The sequence below is a fragment of the Pagrus major genome, chromosome 12 (genome assembly GCF_040436345.1).
Source record: "Pagrus major chromosome 12, Pma_NU_1.0".
Lineage (NCBI taxonomy): Eukaryota > Metazoa > Chordata > Actinopteri > Spariformes > Sparidae > Pagrus > Pagrus major.
Genome location: NC_133226.1, coordinates 4,021,061 through 4,041,200, shown reverse-complemented (window position 1 = coordinate 4,041,200; position 20,140 = coordinate 4,021,061). Strand labels below are relative to the sequence as shown.

The 20,140-nt window shown below is 40.6% G+C and overlaps 1 protein-coding gene across 1 annotated transcript; it reads right to left on the bottom strand.

Annotated features, from left to right (window-relative positions):
- Window positions 1–11,034: 11,034 nt before the first annotated feature.
- On the bottom strand, window positions 11,035–19,933 carry pip5kl1 (phosphatidylinositol-4-phosphate 5-kinase-like 1). Its single transcript, XM_073478589.1, has 8 exons — window positions 19,907–19,933; window positions 18,963–19,087; window positions 18,042–18,076; window positions 17,887–17,942; window positions 17,665–17,777; window positions 17,111–17,277; window positions 16,590–16,617; window positions 11,035–11,273 (listed from the first exon to the last, which is right to left on the bottom strand). Exons 2-8 carry the CDS (start codon window positions 19,009–19,011, stop codon window positions 11,035–11,037), a joined length of 687 nt encoding a protein of 228 aa, XP_073334690.1. The 5' UTR covers window positions 19,012–19,087; window positions 19,907–19,933.
- Window positions 19,934–20,140: the final 207 nt, after the last annotated feature.

Here is a 20,140-nt window from a genome sequence, read left to right as displayed (position 1 = left end):
TCCTACTTTGTAAAGTTATCAGTATATCCCAATATTACAAATACAAGCTGTCAATGAAGTTTACATGCTCATATCATCAATGATTCAGACAAAGCCAAACTCTCGACAAGACAAGGAACATTTAGCACATAAAGAGAAAGTTTTGTAACGTACCTCTTGTCCTCTGGATCCAGAGTTATTGTGTTGCCATAAAACAGCACCGGTCGTAAAAAGGATCAGTGCCATACAGCTGAGCAGCAGAAGGAGAGTGACGAGTCTGAGGCGTGTCTCCTGTTGCTTCATGTCCTGGCAGTGTTTGATGAGGATGAGCACAGACTCATCTGAGTCCATATTTATCATTGAGTCCCCACAGGCAGCTTCAGCTGGTAAAGAGTGTTTCTTCAGTCTCTGCCCCATGACAGCAGGTCTGATCTCTGTTACAGTATCTGCAGAGTGGTCCTTTGCCAGTCACACATGCACTCACTTATATTAGCAGTTGAAAAGTGGGGCAGTAGCCAACCGCCTACACCAAAATCATCAGTCTAAAATTACCTCATCCTTCAATTCATGCAGATAGGAAGGGAGGAGAGAGAGAGGAGGAGCACCGACCAGAGAGCCAAAATATGGACAAAGTCCTAAAGCTGTGAATAGTCTTTACTTCTGTTGTGTTATTTATATGTACTGTGTGTATGTATGTATGTATGTATGTAGTATTATTATTATTATTATTTTCATCATCAGTTTTTGTCACAACACAACATTATTAGTCATTTGAAGTTGCACTTCTTGCCACGTGATGAATGTATTAAAAGTAAGTAAAAGACCATCATTTCATTTTTTCAAACAGTAGAAACCCACAATATTTAAATGAAGATTACAACAATCCACCCATCATTACTGAACAGTGGAACATTCATCCATCTTCAGCAGCTGCTATTTCTTCCAGCGTTTCTGCCTGAGGAGAGTACAAGTGTGACTCCAGATTGGTGAGGCTGTGGTTGAGGTGGAGAAAATCTTTTTCCCGGTGATATAAAACAATCCTTAAAGGAATTTCCCCATTTGTAAGGAATTTCCCCATTTGCGGGACAAATAAAGGAATTGATTCTGATTCTGATTCTGAAACTATCCTGTATTCATTTATGAAAGGCCTTTTTTATTTTTCAGATAGAGTTTGCCAGTTTGAGGCATGTTTCAGGTGCAGCCAAGTGAAACTACTGTGTGGGCTTGCCTCACAGGTCTGAATGGTTTCTCCTGTTGCAGTGTAGAGTCAGGCCAGGATGTAAGCCAGCACACAAGAAAAACTCAAAGCAGGATGGCAGGTCTTCCTCAGGATAAAAGGTCATGTTATACCACAGAAAAACAAACACTGATGTGTCAAGAGGTGGGTCATCAAAACTCATCTACACACTCACTACAAATGGGGTGACAGTCCACTCGAATGTACTAATACATTTATAAATGCAGCAGATACACAATATAAGCATTCATTTGGAGATGTGTTTTTGTCCATATGATGAAATTAAGTCCAGTATTCACTAGAAGTGAGGGTAAAAAAATCAGGATTCTTTTATTTACAATTCCTAAATCAATTCTTTGATTCCCAAATAGATTTTATATAACCAGCAACTAGTCCATTAGCTTGATGCCAATATAGAAAGGGAATTACCATTCATTTTGACTGCAATAATATCTTAACAAGCGATCCATTTGAGTTTACATGCTAGGACACTCACAGGAACGAGAGTATTTCTGCTTCCTGCAGCTTCAACACTTTACCATACTGACTCACTGCAGTGAGCTCCAAGTGTCAAAACTCTTTCCAAATTCCCAATGGGTATAGGAATACAGCCACCACTAGGCGGAGACACTGTGTGCCAAAAGACATTGAGATTGACTCCCATTTGATTTGCATTTTTGGAAATATGACGAAGTAACAGTAAGTAACAGCTGACCTTATGACCACACGAGAGTTCCTCTCATCCCTGGTTTAACCACACTAAAATGGAAGTTAACACCACTCCCCATCCCATTTCCTTTTGTGGCCATAAAACAAATCTCATGATGACTTTTCATTTATTCATTCGTTATGGTAGGGCCAGGTGTGGAATATGGATCAGGTAAGGTGAGCATTGAAGGAGTAGGCAGACAGGAATTAAGTTTAACTATGTGCTATTTTACTGAAGGTTGGATTGTGTGTGGTTGTACTCTGGAACACACACAGTCATGGAGTCTGCAGAGCAGCAAGGTCGAAATGTTTTAGGTTACTTTGGTTATTTGGTTTGTTGTGTTTGGTTGTTTGGTTTGTTGTGCGCTGTATAATAATGCCCAGCCATTTACCCGAGCCACATTTAGGCTTGGCCACTGAGTTTTTAAAATGTTCCGTCCAATTACACCCACCACCGCATTTTCGTCATCCAGTTCCACCCAAAGTATTTCTCTTCCTCGGTCTCCCTTACACCTACCATTGATTCAGTCACCACTGGCTCAAAGGACCATTGAAAAGGGTTGAGGATATGGATCATGTAAGGTGAGCAGGTAACCTTGCCTTTTGTCACAACACAACATTATTAGTCATTTGAAGTTGCACTTCTTGCCACGTGATGAATGTATTAAAAGTAAGTAAAAGACCATCATTTCATTTTTTCAAACAGTAGAAACCCACAATGTTTAAATGTAGATTACAACAATCCACCAATCATTACTGAACAGTGGAACATTCATCCATCTTCAGCAGCCGCTATTTCTACCAGCGTTTCTGCCTGAGGAGAGTACAAGTGTGACTCCAGATTGGTGAGGCTGTGGTTGAGCTGGAGAAAACCTTTTTCCTGTTGATTCAAAACAGTCCTTAAATTATCCTGTATTCATTTATGAAAGGCCTTTTTTATTTTTCAGATAGAGTTTGCCAGTTTGAGGCATGTTTCAGGTGCAGCCAAGTGAAACTACTGTGTGGGCTTGCCTCACAGGTCTGAATGGTTTCTCCTGTTGCAGTGTAGAGTCAGGCCAGGATGTAAGCCAGCACACAAGAAAAACTCAAAGCAGGATGGCAGGATGGCAGGTCTTCCTCAGGATAAAAGGTCATGTTATACCACAGAAAAACAAACACTGATGTGTCAAGAGGTGGGTCATCAAAACTCATCTACACACTCACTACAAATGGGGTGACAGTCCACTCGAATGTACTAATACATTTATAAATGCAGCAGATACACAATATAAGCATTCATTTGGAGATGTGTTTTTGTCCATATGATGAAATTAAGTCCAGTATTCACTAGAAGTGAGGGTAAAAAAATCAGGATTCTTTTATTTACAATTCCTAAATCAATTCTTTGATTCCCAAATAGATTTTATATAACCAGCAACTAGTCCATTAGCTTGACGCCAATATAGAAAGGGAATTACCATTCATTTTGACTGCAATAATATCTTAACAAGCGATCCATTTGAGTTTACATGCTAGGACACTCACAGGAATGTAGAGTATTTCTGCTTCCTGCAGCTTCAACACTTTACCATACTGACTCACTGCAGCGAGCTCCAAGTGTCAAAACTCTTTCCAAATTCCCAATGGGTATAGGAATACAGCCACCACTAGGCGGAGACACTGTGTGCCAAAAGACATTGAGATTGACTCCCATTTGATTTGCATTTTTGGAAATATGACGAAGTAACAGTAAGTAACAGCTGACCTTATGACCACACGAGAGTTCCTCTCATCCCTGGTTTAACCACACTAAAATGGAAGTTAACACCACTCCCCATCCCATTTCCTTTTGTGGCCATAAAACAAATCTCATGATGACTTTTCATTTATTCATTCTTCCACCCAAAGTATTTCTCTTCCTCGGTCTCCCTTACACCTACCATTGATTCAGTCACCACTGGCTCAAAGGACCATTGAAAAGGGTTGAGGATATGGATCATGTAAGGTGAGCAGGTAACCTTGCCTTTTGTCACAACACAACATTATTAGTCATTTGAAGTTGCACTTCTTGCCACGTGATGAATGTATTAAAAGTAAGTAAAAGACCATCATTTCATTTTTTCAAACAGTAGAAACCCACAATGTTTAAATGTAGATTACAACAATCCACCAATCATTACTGAACAGTGGAACATTCATCCATCTTCAGCAGCTGCTATTTCTACCAGCGTTTCTGCCTGAGGAGAGTACAAGTGTGACTCCAGATTGGTGAGGCTGTGGTTGAGGTGGAGAAAACCTTTTTCCCGGTGATATAAAACAGTCCTTAAACTATCCTGTATTCATTTATGAAAGGCCTTTTTTATTTTTGAGACAGAGTTTGCCAGTTTGATGTTTCGAGTGCAGCCAAGTGAGTGTTGGGAGTAAACGGTTAACGTTACTGTTAACGGTCTTGGCCGAACAAAAAAAGAAAAGACTGATAACAGCGGATGATGAAATGGAGGAAAAATGGAATGGAATGTTACTGAGGCTTGGCAAAGTTGCCAACTGACTCCAGAGGAAGGGAGCCATTCCTGCAGCCACCTTGCCTTTAGTGGTAGTTTTTCTACTTGTAATTAGTTTTAGGACATATTTTCAATTAGTTTTGTTAAAGCCTTCTTTCAAAAATATTCTTCTGTACACTGGAAAACTACATATACTACAATATAATTCACAAATAATGACTCTGATGTAGTATATTCTCCTATTATCTTACACGTGTTTTCTTTCACAAATACATTTTAAATTGGTTGTACTGTAATACCAGGATATACTATATGAAATATCAAATCAAAATCAAATCACTTTATTTATACAGCCCAAAATCACAATCACATTGCCTCGGGGCTTTACAAATCTGTACAGTGAATAACATCCTCTGTCCTTAGACAATCAACTCACGAGAGGAAAACTTCACATATTAAGAAAAAAAAAATCATTTTAACAAGGGGAAAAAAGAAGATGGAAGAAACCTCAGGAAGAGCCACAGAGGAGGGATCCCTTTCCCAGGACAGACAGACATGCAGTAGATGTCGCATGTACAGAACAGAACAACAAAATCACAGTTTACAAATTGCATTGACAGAATATCTGATATAAATAATTATATAATATGTGTAAAGTGTGTGGATCCAGGAGAGGACTGAGCAGGCCGAGGCATCGCCAAGTGGTGCCCAAGCCACACGACCTCCTCTCCACCGTGGTGACCTGGAAGAGGGCAGGCCACACAAGATAATTAGCAATAAAAAAGAAAACATCAGAATGAAGAGGCATCAAATTTAGCAGAAATACAGATATAAGGAGATAGTGAAACAGAGGAGTGCAATGATCCAGCGGAGCCCAGGGTATGACCATCCATAAGCATCAATATGTGAGGCAGCAGGAGCCAGGAGAGAGATGTTCCCAGGGGCCGGTGGTCCATCAGAATGGAGCCTGAATGAAAAGAGAGAAGGAGCCAGAGGAGGAGGAGAAAGCTATAGAGAGAGGAATGCAGTTTGAGAAATGCAATGTTAATCAGAATAAACAGATTGATTCTCTTCAGGAGGACAATGTAAATTCTAATACTATAGGTACGAGACTCATTGAGACTGAGACCGACCCATCAAAGAAGCCAGCAATCCAAGTCAAGGACTAATTAAAGGTTAAAGTAAAAATCTGGAAGATTTTCATGTAAATAAATATCTGTTAAGTCACTACCTATCGCGAATGAGGTAACACAATGAAGATTGAGCCTGTGGCCCACTGATGAAAGCCCTTGCATTTGCTGTAATACCAAAGATGTATACTGGGTGTCGGTGGAAACTCTCCTGGAAAATATCACAAACGGTGCACAGTTAGTGACGCGTTCACCCAGCAGTGGTTGGTCGGCCAGAGAGAGTAGGTGGTTCGCAGTTTTTGTTTACCCTGCTCTCTGCTAGCGTTGGGAGTAAACCGTTAACGTTACTGTTAACGGTCTTGGCCGAACAACAATGGAGGAAAAATGGAATGTTACTGAGGCTTGGCAAAGATGCCAACTGACTGAAGTCACACAGGTGAACCTGGGTCTCCAGGAAGCAGGGAAGTCCAAAAAATACACCTGCAATTGCCGCTTCCAGAAATCTTAGATAGCCACTTTTCTGATGTCAGCTGGGAGATTATTCCAGAGGAAGGGAGCCATTCCTGCATCCAGATAAATTCCACATCTACAGCCGTGGGAGCACTGGCGCCTTTTATGTTGTTACACACACTGAGATAATCATGGGATACAGAAGGCACCTCCCTTGCGTGGGCATTGCTTTGAGTGAAGTAACTTGACGCTGAACATAATGACAGGTTGTCTGTCTGTGTGAGGTTGTTAAACACCAAAAGAAAAGGACGCAAAACAAACCACAGATCTTTATCAATAAGGCAAGGCAAAGGTTACAGCACATCCCTCTCCCAGTATTTGCAGACAAGCACAAGCATGTTTTGTGTTACAGTGAAACAGAAAGCTGCTGTCTTGCGGTGCACAAGTTGGTTGGCATCATCAAAAGTCCTGCACAGCTTCAGAGTATTTCACAGTTTCATTCTTTGTATTCAGACATTCATAAATGAGCAGAGAAATCGTCCTGGTCAGCAAAGCAAACATTACATTTGTCAATTAAGCTTTGTGTAAGGATTCTTAGGAGAACCTGCTGAATTCGTGGAAGAATGCAAGTTTCTCTGAGAACATGTTAAAATGACAAATAATAAAAACATTCTCTCTTATTAAAGGTGTGCATTTTTTTTTCACCAAGATGGAGAGAAAGTACAAGTCTTTACAGTCGCATTCAATTATACTGTACCATCAACACACAAAAGTTTAAAATCAGGAAATGAGGAAAACTAAACTTGAGATTTCTGCCAATAAAACAGATTTTACAGGACAACATTGTAGAGTTTGTAGCATATTAGGGAAACCTTTTTTTCTGATTCTGGCCTCTCAGTGGTGCTTAAAAATCTTCCATTGCACATTACAGGAAGATAAAGATTGAACTCTGGAACAGGGAAATTTACTATATACAATGCACAAAGAAAGTGAATGAATAGGTATAGGCTTGTAATAAGGTTTGCTGGGGGGAGGCTAGGTCAGGGAACAAGTCAGTAGCCAGAACGACAGTCTTCTGGACAATACATTTTGTAACAGGCATATTCTAAAACATGTTTACAGTAGTCTGACTCAGTTCCAGACAACCTTTACTACTTAAACAAAGTTAACCTTTCTGCATCTGCTTGTCTGTGAGGATCCATGTGATATCTGGCAACCCACATCAGCATGGTCATTTATGTCTTTGCGGATTACGTGTGTAGATAAGACACAAGATAAGACACTTGTAAATATGTCATAGGTATACTACGATTAATACGTCATGACGCCTAATGATAATTTATAATAAACAGAATCACATCTGCCGTCTGTCTGCATCAGTGCCGGTGTACACCTGGCCCTTTAGGGCTTTATGACCACATTGTGTTCTTTCACTTTCCATATTTTTATTTATTTAATTTTAATTGTAGCTGTTCTGGGAATTGCTATGTGTAAAAAGTTATATGATTATATGTTGATCAATGATTTGTGGGTGAGAACATAATATGTATGCTGGTTTATTGTGTTACTTCTCAGTGCAGCACATTTCAAATGGCACCTGTTTAGAACACAGCACAGCAGGGGACACTTTGGCACACAGGGCACTAATAAAAAATTCTGGGAAAATAAATCATATTTATGGACTGTCTGAAAATTAAATTCCTGTACAATGCAAAAGTCTAAAAAAAGACAATCAAACAATCATTTTTTGCTTCATTCCAGAGACTCAACTTTAAGCTAAAGGGAAATGCAATCAGGGCTGCAAACGCTTTTCCTTCAGGACTCTCTTTGTACAGTATTTATCTAACCATTAAATGCAGCCACATACTGTTAACAAAATGACCGTGAAATACAGGCTGGAAGTAAATGCAGACATATAAAGCCTATAAAGTGTGTGTTTGTCTTTATAAGCTTTTATTTTATTTTCCGAAGGCACAACAGCAGCAATATTTGTATGTTTTTAGAGGATGGAGCTTCCATCCTCTTAATGATGTGTCACACTGGGCATGTTTGGAAGCTCCCTTTTCCCAACTGTACTGTATTTGGGATTATTTTTTTTTTTTTACCATAAAATAACAGCTTTAAAATCATTCATACAGAGGCTGTGTCCTCGCGGCAGGGGCCCAGGGTTCAAGTCTGACCTGTGGCCCTTTGCTGCATGTCATCCCCTCTCTCTCTCATCCCATTTCCTTTCATCTCTCAAGCTGTCTTGTAAATAAAGCCATATAAAGGCCAACTATATATATATATATATATATATATATATATATATATATATATATATATATAAATATATATATATATATATATATATATACATATACAGAAGCTTTTTTTTTTATATATATATAAATCATTTTAATGTTACAGTGACTTGTAATAGGGTGAATGGTGTCTCCATCCCAGCCACTCTGCCCCCCATCACTTGTTTCTGCACTATGTAACTTCCATGAGAGGGTAGCATCACAGTGGTTAACAGCAGTACATCACATATACATCACAGTGATTTTCTGGTTTTCCATCTGATGTCCTCCAGCTGCTTTGCCTCAACTCTCTGTGATTTACAGAGTTTCCTGGAAGCAACCTGTCACCGCTGCGTACTGTAGCTACAAGTTGGCTCAGCTAGCTAAATCTGCTGAGAGCACCGCCAGGTTGTGTTGGTGTTTACATCGCTATCAAGGCAGATTTGGACCGTCAGGAGGAGGTTTTTAGTGCCCATTCTGGATCAAGACCTGGAGCCGGGCAAGGGGGGCATCAGAACCAGGCTCAACAGCTTCTACAGACATTGTGACAGAGGTGAAGAGACTGAAGAGGACGTTGATGGAGTAAAAGAGATAGTGACAAGAGTCTCAGACTGGCTGTGGAATAGTAAGTAATATTAGCTGCTAGTTTGCTTAGTCATATGTTTTGTGTTGTTGCACTTTCTTGATGTTTGGCTGTTAGCAAAGTTGTCGACTCGCTAGTTTTTGATCATGAGCTAAGTCAACCCATTTGGACAGCTGTTTAGCTGCTAGCATGTTATAGCCAGGTGGTATTGTCTCAGGTTCAGGTTACATTAACTTGGCGTTTGCAAACTTTAACTGCCGCATGGCAAAAAAGCCTGAGCGTGCATGTTTCCTTCAAGACATACGTTTGCAAGACCTAATATTGTTATGAAATGCTGATTTTCATTTGTAGTTAGCACACAACGTTACATTACATCAGACAAATTGTTACAGAAAAATTGTGCTGCAGATATGGTGGGGGGCAAAATATGAATAACTATATAATGTTGCTTAAATTGCAGGTTTGCTATTATCCACGGAGAGTATCATTTGCTAATCTAGATAACATAAAGTCAAAAGTCGCAAATAGACGGAAATTTGCGCAGGGCGGCGTGAGTTGAAAATATTGAACTCAAGCGAGGATTTCGAATGACTTTGTTGTGAAAGCCTATCAGTGTTGACATTCACACTGATATTAACGTTGCTGATGTCTGGACATTCATTAACAGCAATGGAGGAGAGGATAAAAAACACTAATCGTGGTCGTCTGCAGACACCCAGAGCTGTACGATAACACATCTACTCGTACCGAGACAAGACAAATAAGGAGCTGGCATGGAGGAAAGTCAGTGAGGAAGTCAGACTACCTGGTAAGTCATAGCACAACATAGCTCTGATCCATTCAGGGAACAAGCATTTTAAAAGTTGTTTGCTTGTCGTCTGGCCAACAGACCTGACGAAACATGAATTCAGACTTTGAGAAATCTCCTGTTTTGTGTTCATACTGATGTGGTAAGACAGATTCATTCAGTCTACGTCTACATGCAGGTTAAAGTTACTATTTATGAATTTTAACACACCTATTAAGAATCTGCCATTCAGTGGAGACAGATGGACTCTGCAGCTGCAGTCATCCAGATGCAGCTCCAGACAATGAAATTCATCGAGCTGGGTGTCGCGTGAGTAAGGTGATTAAAAAATTAATAATCCTGCAATCAAATTGCCGAACGTAACGTATTTTCTTTGCGTTTGGTCTGAATGCACCATTAGACACTCACAGTCTTGATAACTAATCATCCCTGCTACAGTATATGTACTCCCTTATATACCAGCACTTTTAAATTGGAAAAAGTGTTTCATTGTCCCACAATTTCAGCCAAATGTAGAATTGAAGTTGGTCATTTTTAGCTTTTTCATAACATCTCAGATCCAATCACAAGTAGCATTTTGGCCACAATGGAAGCACTGGGACAATGGCAACTCGATGGAGTTCTTGAAGGTCCAATATTGCAGAAAGCAAGATTTCCAATCTTTTGTGATTATAAAGTAGGTCTAGGTCTAGATGCTATGAAAGTATCAAAGCGTTCAATCCATGGAGAAACGCACACAGCCCATATTTAGAACCATTGCCTACAAACAAGCTGTCATGGCCACGGCCATGGTTGAGAAAGCACAGGCAGAGCTGATGTGGTAACACATTGGGTGTCTGCTCAGGCTCTGAGTAGACTGGGGTTTTTCAAAGGGGGGCCTTAAAGAGATAGGCACTTGACCAGAGTATTCTGATGTTTTTTGAACATGAAAGCATGTCAACATTTTCAAGTAGACACCCAAATAAAAGTATGAACCTGAAAACGAGCATAATATGGAAGCTTCGAAGATGGACACACAGTGGATTTGAACATATTGTTTTACAAAAAGGACTATTTAGACCACTCCATTAATTTTAGTGAGTACAGAATATATTTTTGTTTGCTCGAATTAAATTATTGTTTGCGCATATCCAGTCTCATTGTTTTGCGTGAGTCAAAATGTCTACTGCACACTCACAAAGTATATAGTCCAGACACAGATATTGTGCCAAAAAGGTCATGCCTGTGTTTTGAGCATGTGGCAAAATGAAAGAATGTGAACAGATGTAGATAAACTTGTTTAATGTGTGTGCATGTGTGTGGACTTTGGTTGACCATTTAGTTTTTTAGACATGCTCAGTGAGTGCTGTTGGGAAGTGTCCACTGCTTACCCATAGTCTACTTGGTATGGTCCTGTACCCAGTGACATAGCCTGAGGCAGTAAGTCTGTGGACTGACAGTGGAGAAGGACCGGCCCGGATGTCTCAGCCTCTTCCACCAATGCTCCAGCCTCTTCTTAAAACTGTAAACTGTGAAAATGTCAATAATGCCAATGAAGTAGCGATGCTCAGGCCCATCGATGACATGCAGAGGATTCTTTAAATTGGGCAGTAAACGTCGGTTTTGGGCCCTGAAATCTTGAAGCTCAGCAGCGTCACAGCCTGGTCCAGTTGGAAGAGTGCCACCACTTAATGCATCTCCTGCTTGTGATGGCTTTAGACAACTGCCATCGACATCAGACAAAAGTAAGGTGGAGTCATCTTCTGGGACTGCCCCAGGGACTGCAGCTATGCCTGCATGAATAGGGCTGGAGCCTGGATTCACAGATCTAGAATGATAAAGTCACAGGGAAGAGAGTGGGTATGAGTCAGAGCAATTATGTAGCCTTACTCACAACTCACAGACAGTTTAGTAGCACAGCAGATGATTCTAGATTCAAAACAATGAATCTTTGAAAAGATATAACAATTGTGTGCCACATCATTGTTTCCACATAGTTTCCTCGTATGACTCAATGAGAAAACTTCCAGTCAGTAAGGAAAACCTTCAGAAGAATCAGTGAAAGGAACTAAGATGTTCTTAATATGATGTGATTTGGCATATCACATTACAGCAACTAACATGTGAATGATTTCCAAAGCATAGCACAAGTTGTCGAATTAATAAAAGTGTTTTTGCTTTGTTCCCACAAGGAAGAATGCAAGCATGATATCATTTGGGCAGAAAAAACCAAAAGACCTGCTCTCTCCTTTGAAAAAACATCTATTAGCTATTGCATGACTGTGTTTCAGCCCATCACATATATTAAGATAAGATAAGATAAGATGTTTCTTTATTGATCCCCCTTGGGAGAAATTTGTAACACAGCAGTACAGAGGGAAATAAGTAGCAGCACAAGATTAAGTCTCCAAAAATAGAGACAATAATAAAGAGATATTGGAAAGAATAAAATAACATAGTATTATATTGAGCACGAGCTGCATGGCGCAGACTTACGCTGCATTCCAGACAAATCCTAACGCAAACATTTCTGACCTCCTACTAATGCGCCACATATAAACAAATTAAAACAGTATGAAATTGTGTTTATAAAACTGTTTATTCAGTTATGAAAATATCTTTCTCTTCTCATTAACATTTCTTCACCAAAACTACGGAGTGCTCCTTTAATGGTACAGACTGAATTACATCGGTATACTTCCAAGTACCGATTCATGATAAATCAATTAGCGCCAAATTTCATTACCTAAGAGCACGTCCTTAAGAGTAATGTTATAGAGAGAAAACAGGAGAGTGAGACTTCACCCCTCCAACAAGTAGCCCAACATTTAGTCAGGGCAACGCTCGCTGCAATATTTGCAATATCTGGTTTACTGGGTTTGCTCTTGGGTGACAGGAGTGGACAACCCAAGTGCCATCATTACACGCTGTATGGATGCCAGATGAACGGCCACAACAATCTGGCTATCTGTGGGAAAGTTTCAGAGAGCAGGTGGTGGTTGGGACGAGGACGATGTGTCGCTGTTGTTCAACAGTTGTATGTGAGAGGAAACACGTCAAACATGTTAACACGTACTAGACAGCATCACCCAGATGTGTCAATCACCAGAGCGAAAGAATAAAAAACAGTGCGACAACTTCTCCCTGCAGTTTTAAAGCAGCCTCTGGATATGAAAGCAGACTGGGTCAAAGACATTATTGAAGTAATTTCAGTCATCTTTATCACACTCACATAAAAATAGGACTATGACTATGTGAGAGTGTGTTTCCACTGTTTACTGTTTAATGCACCACCAAGCAAGTTGAAGCAGCATTTAGTTCCCCTGCTCTCCACCGCTGGAAGAAGCTTCCTGAATATCTGAGGTCTGTTAAACTGTCAGTTCATTACTGTTTACTGTGGCTTTACAATGAGTTAGATACATAACCTCTTTATGATCTGTAATTATTTATTTGTTTGCTTTTGTCTTAAAGGCAACCAAGTCTATTTATTTACTAACTTTTCCTTTGTTTTATTGTATTTTTAAATGCAATTCTAAAAATGTCTGTCTTAAGGAAGTGGAACAAACTGTAACTGAGCTGCTGTCAGTAGAAAATAAATAATCAAATCTAGCCTTATGGATTGGGGATCTTTTGTTACATCTTTCCCGTTGTACCCAACTCGTACCAAACTGGACTGGAGAAAAATGAGTAACTGCAGGGCAGGATGGAGTGTTGCAGTGAGGTGACTGTGACAGGTGAAATAGTCAGATCACATCTGGTGGACAGGAAGAGAATACAATGAGTTGGTTTGAGAAGGTGGGAATATGGCTGGAGGAGAGGACAGAGAGACAGAATGTGACAATTTGGGAGATTTTGAGATATTTAATTGGCATAATTGGCAACTCTGACTCTGACTGACTTACAGTGGTTCTGACATCCATGGAACATTATGTGGCTAAAAAGGATGAAAACCCACCATTCGCCCATGTGTTACAACTGCTCGAGGGAAACGAGTTAGTCAGTCTGTGGAAGTCTGAGTTTTTTCGTGAATCAATGTTAATCATATGTTTCTTGAAGGTGAGACTGATGCTTTAACTACACCGAGGCATCGAGATTAATTACATAATGATATATTGCACCACATGTTGTACCCTCGGATCACACTACTTCCAGTAGAGAGAAGCTGACTCAGTGTCTGCATTGTAGTATTTCTGAGAACCTCTATGTTTGCTAAGAATAGCTAAACTAGTTCCATGATGTTTTTTAAAATGTTACAACAGATGAGTCATATAGCATCTGATTAAATGTTACATGTGTAGTTTGGTTTACATTTTGGTTTAAGATCCGCAGGATATCAAATGCACCAGTCTGATCAGCCAGCTCAGTTCTCAGTGTGTGTGTGTGTGTGTGTGTGTGTGTGTGTGTGTGTGTGTGTGTGTGTCTGTGTGTCTGTGTGTGTGTGTGTTAGTGTAGGGCATTTTCTGGCTGAGAATTTGGCTCCTGACACTTTAACATGTAACTCTTTGTTTAGGAAAATATATTTTTCCCTATTTTGCATGTATAACGTTTTTATTTTAAAGATTTAGAGAAATTCATCACAAAAACAGAAGTGTAAAGAAGTTGCACTTTCACTTGCACATTTACGACGATTCATTGTTATTGTGAGAAAAGGCTGATATAGATCACTATTTATTGACACTGTCAGCGAATCCTATATAAGAGACCGAAAAGTAACACGTTAGTCATTACTGTCTGCCCTCACTGTGTCTGTGGTTCTCAGCCGCAGACGGGGTTCTTCTTAGGAAATCAGAAAGGCTCTCCGCCACACTGGTGAGTAAATGTTTGTACTGAAACAGTAATAGAAAACTATGCTGAGATAGTCTGCTACAGTTCTGTGTCATTTATGGATATGCAGCTTCTGTCCTTCCAGCTTGACACACACACACACACAGGAAAAGGGACGTCATGGTGCAGAAATACAGTGCATATAAAGTAACAAAATACATGCACACCAGTATCTCGAACGCCTCACCAGCGCCTGACAAGACCTCTGCGATCTGGTCAATGTCTGACATTGCACCTACAATTTCCATAGACTTACAATGGCCACACTAGTATCTCACATACACCGATCAGCCACAACATTAAAATCACTGACAGGTGATTCATGTGAATGCCACTTCACACGCACCACCCATTCAAACACTGTTGTGGACCAAGTCCACCCCCTCATCACAACAACACTACCTGATGGCAGTGGCCCCCCAGCAGGACAATGTGCCCTGACACACCGCAAACACTGCTCAGGAACAGCTCGAGGAACACAATAAAGGGCCCAAGGTGTTGACCGGGCCTCCAAATTCCCCAGATCCCAATCTGATCGAGCATCTGTAAGAAGTGCTGGAGCAGGTCTGATCCATGGAGGCCCCATCCCCCAACATACAGGACCCAGAGGATCCACTATAAAACGCCCTGGTGCCAGACACCACAGGACACCCTCAGAGGTCTTAAGTCCATGTCTTGACAGGTCAGAGCTGTTTTGGCTGCACAAGGGGGACCTTCACAATATTAGGCAGGTGGTCATAATGTTATGCCTGATTGGTGTATGTGGTGTAGGTGATGTGTGTTTCATGTTGGTGTAACATGAACATGTTATCATGATCACCTGTGCCATGCCTATGCTTCACTCTAAAGCGTATGCACAATGCGGTGCACACCAACACTACACCTGACCAAAATAAATTCTAAGTTATGCATAGGCGCAGGTGATGTGGTGATGCCTGACACTGAAAAATTAAATATTTCAGTATCAGTATCAGTGCAGGGTTGAGTGAAGCTGATGCCATACACCTGATGTGACACCCAAGAAGGCTGTATTTATCCAGAGAAAGGGAGAAAAGAGATTGACTATTAGTTCTGCACTGTCTAAGTCAGTATATGTTGCGTTTATAGGCTACATAAAAATGATTTATTTAAACTTTATTTAAATAAAGATTAATTTTTGATTATTCAGCATTGGATTTATCACCATATCAGTCCTACAGGGGTTCCATGCTTTTCATATGGTGTAAAGCAGCTGTGGACAGCAAATAATGTAAGATTCACCCACATAATCTAGACCAATTTACTGACTTTTCTGCCTTAATCACATTAAAAGTTGTAGAAGCTAGCCTATTACTTAGCCACTGAGGTGTCTAACCCAGGAGTGACCTGGTTGACGTGCCTCACTTTCAGTTTGATCACTGTGGGCTGTGTGTTGCTTTCCTCACAGAATCCACAGGCCGTCCTTCAATGGCAGCATAACAATCCCTCTATTTCTTCCACTGTGCAGAAACGTGAACAATGTCCATTTACAGTTTCCATCAAAGACCAAACACTCAGCTTACACTGTGACCAACAAACACAGTGGTCAAAAACCCTTTGACCTTCAAGGGTCAAACACCTGATGTCAACAGTATCTTGCCTACCTTCAAACCTGAGCCCATAGCCTGGTATTACAGCGACACCCAATGTTCAAACAGTGAGCTACAATCCATTTTAGGAGCATGGCAACAACATATTTGGTTCCAAAAAAAATTATTTTCTGTGCCAATTTTGGTTGGAACCTCTCCTCATGAGAAGGTGCTGTTTGGTGGTGACCGGATCCGGGACAGGGGAGTTGAGGGGGAGCGTGTCATGTCAGACGGATTGAAATGTAAAGAATAATTTAAAGTAACAGCAGACTCTAACTCAGATCATTTGTTATTACTATTGTGAAGATTGGTTAGAGGCCGGTTATCTCGCCACACAAAGGAATTCATTAGTAATCGATGCGTTCCCTGAAAGAGCGCCAAAGATCCTCCCCCTCTAAAACACGCCTCCTAGACTAGACAATGCCTGCTGGCCCTTTGTCTTAGCTCTCACATTCTCTGGCTTTTGCTCATCTCCATCTTTTTGGCTTTCCGTTTCTCAAGCCACCTGCTTGACCATGCGACCCTCAGGAGTTTTTGCCATTCCCTTTAACTGAGAGTTAAACAAGGCTCCAGAATGAATTTTGAACTGAGAAGAAAGATCCCTAAAGCCACAAGCAAAGCCTGCCATTTGCTATATGAATTTAAAGTTTATGTAGTTAACTTCTTGGCTCCATGCATGCAAAATCGGCAGCCTGCCACTGAGCGCTGTGTGTCTCCTCTGTGGCCTCTATACATATATATGTATGTGTGTGTATATATATAATCACGATACAATATTAATCACGATATTTAAAAAACAAAGAAAAAGATGACAGCATTTTTTATTTGCATACAATTTGTTTTTACTTAAGGTACTTCTGCCTTCCTTCTATAGTAAAATAATAGTAGCTGACCATGACCTACTTATGTGCAAAAAGTAGCCATGAATTGTCTTTGGCAATAAATGACTGGACTATTTACGACTGCAAAACAATACAGCAGCCAGTAACAAAAAAAAATGAGAAACCCTGTCATGAAAGTTCAGGAAAACAACTTTAAGACACTGACTTTTTGGTTCTCATGATGAGAGTAGCAAAGGACAGACTCTGGTGGCGTTCATCATGGTGTAAGGGCTGATGGGCCAGGAGGAAACTGTAGTCCAACACATTGAGCCTACGGAGGAACTGTGTGTCAAGTTCCACCTGCCGAAGGAGCCAGGGTCGCTGCCGGTCTGCACACACACGGACGTCACAACATTACAACTCAAACAGAAATGCGCAGCACGCATACAGTATGTTTAATATATGAATAAAACCAATGGCATACAACACATGACACACTCTTGAAATTGAATTTTTATTTGACTGAGATTTATTTGAACTAGATGTTTGCAAGTGGTTTATTTAGGATGGAAAAATGCATTTTGGCACAGTGTTAAAGATGTAACATGTAAGAACTTTGGTTTAACTAGCTAACAGCAGCTACAGTTAGCAGAAGTTTGCGGTTAGCTTTAAAATCAATATTGGCCTGAAGGCAGTGACATCCTGCTACCCGTACCACGTCTACACAGCTTCTTATGACTCACAGCACATAGAAACATTATATTCTGTTTCCTTACCCAGAGTGATGTACTGCCCTTCAAAGTTGAGGTCTTTGAGAACCACAATAATCTGGCTTCCTTCTGGTGCTGGCTCTGTCCAACGACTCACCTCACAGCCCTTAATGTCATACCTGGCAACACAAAACACAAATCAGGCGGCACTGTCTGTTTCTGTGTTGTTAATACCATAAAAATACTACTCATGCTTTGCCTGTTTGGGGACAAGCAAACCAAGCTTACCTGGCACTGATTCGATCATCTGGATAAAACACACTTTGCATAACAATGAAGTATTTCTGCAAATGACAAGTGGAAAAGGAGATGCGCTTTATAATACTTTGTAACATCCTATAATCATAATGCCACACAGAGCAGTGATTAAATTTGATCTGTACCTTCCGTCTGTGTGGGATTTTGATCCTGTGAACACCTTGAAAAAACATTGAGAAATCATTCAGTCCACAGACACAAAGTAATATGAGCATTCATTTTAGTTTTGTTTCTGGCCACCTTATCAATCAAAGTCCAATATTCACTCTGATTTTAGCTCAGATTTTGGTCTTAACCAGCTCCCGACAAAATATCTTGCTCTTTAGCTGCGAAATACTCCACTATGTCCACCAGCCAGTTGCTAATGTTGTCAGGTACAGTGGGTTTATCAGAGCTTTTTCACTGAAAACAGGTTCCTGCTGCTGCTGGAAATGGAATCATTAACACTTAATGTGTCATAAAACCAGCTAATTTAGCTTAAAGAGGCTAACAAAGCTCCATAGAGGTGAGAGGAGCATGATGGGTGATGATTTCTCTGTAGGTTTGTAACTAAAAGCAACTGTTTTCATATTGCACATTATCTTTAGATTAAGTGCAAAACAAAATATCAGTTAGTGTAGATTGTTGTGACCCTTTGGAGAAGCCTCGTGCCACTCAACTACACTACACAGCTGTACACTAGTTTATTTGTAATTAAGTATTTTTTACAGTGTTTTACTGGTGGTTTTACTACTCAATATTTCTTTCTCCACTGAACATGGATCATTTCTTGCAATAAAGCTTCCTGTTGAATGTGAGATTGTGTGTGTGGTCAGAAAAGCACCATGCAACATTGAGGTTTTTTGTAGCCCAAAGAGACACATGTGAAACTGACACTATGAAACACCTTGTCTTTAAATAGTTTAATCTCCGATAAAATATACCTTCAAATCAATATTAATACAATGTTTTTGTTCTCAAACATCATAGTGTGCTCACTTTCTGCTTTGTTTAGATTGGCTAAATGTGTCCCTGTGTGTGTGTCCCTGTGTGTGTGATGTGTGTACCTAGGAACTTGACAAGCAGTGAATGCGGGTATTTCCTCAGATGTTCCATGTAGATCTTCAGGTTGGCCAGAAGGAATTTGATTTCCCTTTTGTTCTGGGTCTTCAGAAAGAAGCGTTTATCATTTCTAGAAGACCAAAAGTAAAGAGTAAGTGGATCAACGTTTCAACTTCAGATGTAAGTTGATTTATAATTATTTCTGGCCAAGGTGTTACAGGCTGGCCACACGGCTACGTGAGCAGTGCGTGTGCGTGGCCTAACTTCTCGCTTTCATTTTGGCGTCCATATAAACAGTTTAAAGCAGACACACTGGCTGCGTGAGTCACGCTGCTCACATGCGTGGTTGCAGCGTCGCTTCATCTAGAGATTCGGAGTCTTGGCTATTTTTACCACATGCGTTCTGGTTCTCAGCAAAAATCGACCCTGGAAACGACCTGTAGACAGTCATATGGACAATTTGGACGTTTTAATGTCTGTATGTGTAGGATACCTCACAGACATGAAGAGAATACACACAACAGGTGAAGTTTTTGCAGTTTTTTTCTCGTGCACTCTTTTTCTTCCCTCCCTCCCTGTCTTCCCCCTCCAGCTTTCTCGCTCTTTCAGCTGTGTAAAGGAAAATCACGTCATCATATTTATTGATAATTATCAAAGTCAAACTCCATGTAAACAGACAGGGCAGGCAGGAGCCACACTGCAGCAGCACAGTGCCTGTGTGGACACACAAACAGGAGTGTGAGCAGCAGCAGCAGCAGCAGCTCAGCAACGCAGCCGCCACACAGCACACAAGCAGCCAGTGTGGCCAGCCTGGTAGGTTCATACTTGCGTCAGAGTTAGGGTTTGTATATAGGTATGGTTACGGATACATTTTGGTCTTAAGACAAATAGGATTTCAGTCCAGAATAAAGACTCAATAGTGGAAGAAGTGTGTGTATGAATGACTCACGTCAGGAAGAAGTCAGCCTTGCTCTTGGAGTTGCTGATGAACTGGAGATAGCAGTTTTCAGAGCAGAGCGACTGCTGATACTCCTGCTCTGTCATTCCTAAAGAGCCACGCAGGCTAGCAAACACCGGGCCAGCAAATGTCTCCATTGTGAAATCCTACACACACACACAAACACACACACACACAACTGAATATGGGGTGGAAGCATTGATGAGAAAATTTAATTTGAGTTCT

What these genes read in the sequence shown, in the direction of transcription:
- pip5kl1 (XM_073478589.1), bottom strand. Translation starts at nt 19,011, where the DNA reads ATGGAACATCTGAGGAAATACCCGCATTCACTGCTTGTCAAGTTCCTA. An exon ending in AGGGCAGTACATCACTCTGG is followed by an intron (nt 17,278 to 17,664) that starts GTAAGGAAACAG and finishes GTGTGTGTGCAG; the next exon opens with ACCGGCAGCGACCCTGGCTC. An exon ending in TCATGAGAACCAAAAAGTCA is followed by an intron (nt 16,618 to 17,110) that starts GTGTCTTAAAGT and finishes TTTAACTCTCAG; the next exon opens with TTAAAGGGAATGGCAAAAAC.